This window comes from Nycticebus coucang, chromosome 8, assembly GCF_027406575.1.
Source record: "Nycticebus coucang isolate mNycCou1 chromosome 8, mNycCou1.pri, whole genome shotgun sequence".
Lineage (NCBI taxonomy): Eukaryota > Metazoa > Chordata > Mammalia > Primates > Lorisidae > Nycticebus > Nycticebus coucang.
The window spans coordinates 71,815,197-71,820,197 of NC_069787.1; the positions used below are offsets into that span (position 1 = coordinate 71,815,197).

The window sequence follows — 5,001 nt, forward strand, 5'->3', positions numbered from 1 at the left end:
AGAAGAATGAGTCTCCTGCTGCCTTCCTGGAAAGGATCATGGAAGCATTCCTTACTTACATGCCCATGAATCCAGAAGCAGAGGAGAGCAAGGCTGCATTTATTATGGCCTTTGTTAACTAATCTGCCCCTGGTATAAAAAGGAAACTCCAAAGAATAGACAGGCTGGCTGAGAAGTCTTTACAGGATTTACTTGCAGGGGCCGAGAAAGTATATAATAACAGAGAGACTCCGGAGGAAAAGCAGACCCGGGCTCCGGCCAAGCAAACTCAAGACCTGGCTAAGCCGCTACTGCTGCTAAGCCTCAAGACCAGCAGGCTTGTCTATGGCAACTAACAAAGGAAGGTGAGGAAAAACCTTGTGGGAGAGGGGGCGGCGTTGGCGACTACAGAAGGACCAGTGCGCATACTGCAAGGAGATGGGGCACTGGGCCAAAGAATGTCCTAAAAGGAGAGCTGACAAGCTCACCCCCCATGGTAAGGCCCACATTCTAGAGCTTGGGGGAACGGAGTGACTAGAGGGTCACTGAACTGAGTGACTAGAGGGTCCCTGAACCCAGGGTAACCCTCAAAGTGGAGGGGGCACCGGTAGATTTCCTAGTGGACATGGGCACCCAACATTCAGTACTTATAGAAGATCAGGGTAAACTGGACACAAAGAAGTCTTGGGTTCAAGGGGCAACTGGGATGAAACAGTACTCATGGACTACCCAGTGTGGACCTGGGCACAGGCTGGGTATCCCACACATTTATGGTCATCCCAGACTGCCCATACACCTTCCTAGGCAGAGATCTGCTGAATAAAATTGGAGCCCAGATATCCTTCAAGTAGGATGGACCCCAGGTTACAGATGACCGAGGGCGCCCTATACAAGTTCTAACTGTCCAGCTACAGGATGAATATGAGCTTCACCAAGAACCACCATGAGCCCAAGATGACATTGGTGCTTGGCTCCACTCCCATCTGCCGGCACAGGCTGAGACAGGAGGAATAGGGCTGGCCATTCATCGGCCTCCAGTTCTAGAGGAGCTTAAACCTGGAGCAGAACCCATACAGGTAAAACAATACCCCATGGCTGCGGAGGCAAAGAAAGGAATACTACCACACATTAGCACCTCCTACAGGTAGGAATTTTGATTCGTTGCCAATTGGCATGGAATACTCCCTTGTTGCCTGTCAAGAAACCCCTCACTAATGTCTATCGTCCAGTGCAGGACTTATGGGGAGTCAATAAATGGGTAATGGATATTCACTCAACCGTACCCAACCCATATCCGCTCTTGAGTGCCTTGGCCCTGACTCAGACATGGTACACAGTTTTGGATTTAAAAGATGCCCTTTTCAGTCTACCCCTAGCTCCACAAAGCCAGGCTGTGTTCGCCTTTGAGTGGAGTGACCTGGAGGAAGGCATCAGCAGACAACTGACCTAGACCTGCCTACCGCAAGGCTTCAAGAACTCTCTGACTATCTTTGATGAAGCCCTACATGAAGACTTAAGTGAGTTCTGTAAGTTACACCCCAGCCTGACCCTCCTCCAGTACGTCAATGACATACTGATAGTGACTGCAGATGAACAAGATTGCCTGCAAGGAACACAGGATCTGCTCACCACCCTGGGAGACTTAGGATACCATGCATCAGTGAAGAAAGCCCAGATCAGTCAACAAACTGTAAGTTATTTGGGATATGTGCTTAAGGACGGCCAGAGGTGGCTGAGCAAAGCCAGGAAACAAACTGTGCTCAGAATCCCAACTCCCACTACTCCCAGGCAGGTGCGGGAATTTTGGGGAACAGCTGGATATTGCAGGCTGTGGGTGCCAGGATTTGCCAAAATTGCCAAGCTCCTCTATGAAGCCACCAAGGAGGGGCAGCCTTTCCAGTGGTCAGCAGACAGGGACCAAGCATTTAGAAAACTCAAAACTACCCTGTTGACTTCTCCTGCACTGGGCCTCCCTGATATCACAAAAACCTTTCCATCTGTATGTGGATGAACATAAAGGAGTGGCCAAGTGAGTATTGACCCAAACTCTGGGACCCTGGACTCGTCCAGTTGCCTACCTATCCAAAAGACTTGACCCAGTGGCTTCGGGATGGCCTCCTTGCTTGAGCATTATAGCGGCCACTGCCCTCTTGGTAAAAGATGCAGATAAACTTACCCTGGGACAAGAACTATTGATAACAACCCCCCATACCATTGAGGGAGTCTTGAAGCAGCCCCCGGACCAGTGGATGAGTAGCGCACGGCTGACTCATTATCAAAGTCTACTACTGAATCCACCGAGGATTCAATTCCTACCCAGTGCAGTCCTGAATCCTGCCACTCTCTTACCCAACTCAAATGCAGAGGTGCCACTCCATCATTGCCAGGATGTACTAGTACAAGTCCACAGTCTTCGCCAAGATATGATGAATCAGCTGCTGCCTGATGCTGAAGAAACGTGGTTCACGGATGGCAGTAGCTTCATGAAGAATGGGCACAGGTATGCAGGAGTGGCAGTGGTCTCTGAAATGGAGACATTATGGGCCAAGCCCCTCCCGAGTGGCACCTCCGCCCCATGGAAGACCTCATTGCCCTTACCAAGGCCCTGGTTCTGGGGAAAGGTAAGAGAATTAATATCTATACTGACAGCCAATAGGCGTTTGCCACAGCCCATGTACATGGAGCAATCTACCAAGAGAGAGGGGCTATTAACCGCAGAAGGAAAAACAGTCAAAAATAAACAAGAGATACTAGACCTCCTAGCCACTATCTGGCTGCCGAAAAAGTTAGCCATCATTCACTGCCCAGGGCACCAAAAGCCAATCACTCCGGTGGCCAGAGGTAATCATCGAGCAGACGAGGTTGTCAAGAGTGCAGCCCTTAGTGTAACCCAGGCCCTAACCCTCAGTCTACCAGACCTGGCACAGCCAGTCTTGCCAGAAAAGCCTGAGTATACCCCAGAAGACCTAGCATGGCTCCGTACTATCCCCCAAGCACACAGCCTTCCACGATACAATGGCTGGTGGGTGCACTGCTGATGGCAAGACCCTTCTTCCAGCATAGCTAGGGATGGAGGTGCTACAGCGTATGCACCAAGCCACCCACCTGGGTAATAGGAAACTGAAGGACTTGGTTCATCATGCAAAGATTAAAATTGAACGATTGGACACCAAAGTGCTTGCAAAGCTTGTCAATTCACAAACACCAGGGCTGAGCCAACCGCCCACAGGACCCGAGAGCCGGGAGACAAGCCTGGTGTGTATGGGGAAGTAGATTTCATAGAAGTTAAACAAGGATGGTATGGATACAAATACCTCTTAGTTTTTATAGATACCTTTTCCAGGTGGGCTGAAGCCTTCCCAACGAAGCACAAGACCGCCCAGACAATGGTGAAAAAATTGCTAGAAGACATCCTCCCCAGGTATGGACTGCCAGCCCTGATTGGCCAGACAACGGCCCTGCCTTTATATCTCAGGTAGCAACTGCTCTGGCAGCACCCTGGAAATTACATTGTGCATACAGGCTCTAGAGATCAGGTCAGGTAGAGAGAATGAATAGAACTTTAAAAGAGACCTTGACCAAATTAACTCTTGAGTCTGGTGGTGATTGGGTGGCTCTCCTTCCCTTTGCCTTGTATTGGGTTAGAAACTCTCCTTATAAGCTTGGGCTTACTCCTTACGAAATACTCTTTAGGAGACCACCACCCACTCGCATAGATACATTAATGAAGCAGGTGATGAGAATTTCCTCCTCTCCCTTCGATGTTACCAGCAGGTACAAAAGGACAACTGGAGCCACCTGTGAGCCACTTATGAAGCTGGTCCTGTACCTGAACCCCACAAGTTCTGGCCCGGTGACTGGGTCTACATGAAAAGACACCGCTGGGAGACACTGGAGCCCCTGTGGAAAGGGCCCTATGTTGTGATCCTAGTGACACCCACTGCTCTCAAAATGGATGGCATTGCCTCTGGGTACACCACACCCACGTCAAGCTTGCAGACCCGTTCGCCATCCAGGAAGACTTCATCCCACAATGGAAGATTCAGCAGGACAGAGACAATCCATTGAAGCTCAAGTTGCAGCGAACTACACCTGCTCCACGCTGATATTATTGCTTGTATGTACCCCTTTGTACGCCTCCCCCCACTCGAACCCTCACCAACCTTACAATGTGACCTGGGAGGTGTTTGGGGGACCTGTCCGCAGTTTGAGGGAGGCCCCTACACCCGATCCGCAGAATGGACATTATTCTTTTTTATTATTATTAAATCATAGCTGTGTACATTAATGCGATCATGGGGCACCATACACTGGTTTTATAGACCGTTTAACACATTTTCTTTTTTTCTATTTTATTTTTTTCTTTCTTTTTTTTTTATTAAAGCATAGCTGTGTACATTGATATAATCATGGGGCATCATTCACTAGCTTCACAGACCGTTTACCAAGTTTCACATATACCCTTGTAAGATGCACCGTTTAACACATTTTCATCACACTGGTTAACATAGCCTTCCTGGCATTTTCTTAGTTGTCGTGTTAAGACATTTACATTCTACATTTACTAAGTTTCACATATACCCTTGTAAGATGCACCGCAGGTGTAATTATACCAATCACCCTCAGTCCGCCCATCCTCCCTTCTCCCTCCACTCCCTCTCCCCCGTCCCCCTATTCTTAGGTTATAACTGGGTTATAGCTTTCATGTGAAAGCCATGAATTAGTTTTATAGTAGGGCTGAGTACATTGGATACTTTTTCTTCCATTCTTGAGATACTTTACTAAGAAGAATATGTTCCAGCTCCATCCACGTAAACATGAAAGAAGTAAAGTCTCCATCTTTCTTTAAGGCTGAATAATATTTCATGGTGAACATATACCACAATTTATTAATCCATTCGTAGATCGATGGGCACTTGGGCTTTTTCCATGACTTAGCAATTATGAATTGGGCTGCAATAAACATTCTGGTACAAATATCTTTGTTATGATGTGATTTTTGGTCTTCTGGGTATATGCCCA

General features: G+C 48.1%; 1 protein-coding gene across 1 annotated transcript; it reads left to right on the forward strand.

Annotated features, from left to right (window-relative positions):
- Nucleotides 1-653: 653 nt before the first annotated feature.
- On the forward strand, nucleotides 654-3,135 carry LOC128592189 (uncharacterized). The gene is made up of 2 exons (XM_053600059.1): nucleotides 654-1,055; nucleotides 1,345-3,135. The coding sequence occupies exon 2, from the start codon at nucleotides 2,229-2,231 to the stop codon at nucleotides 3,015-3,017; it is 789 nt and encodes a 262-aa protein (XP_053456034.1). The 5' UTR covers nucleotides 654-1,055; nucleotides 1,345-2,228; the 3' UTR covers nucleotides 3,018-3,135.
- Nucleotides 3,136-5,001: the final 1,866 nt, after the last annotated feature.

Bases quoted from the DNA above. Each gene is read 5' to 3' on its own strand.
- LOC128592189 (XM_053600059.1), top strand. From the start codon at position 2,229: ATGAGTAGCGCACGGCTGACTCATTATCAAAGTCTACTACTGAATCCA.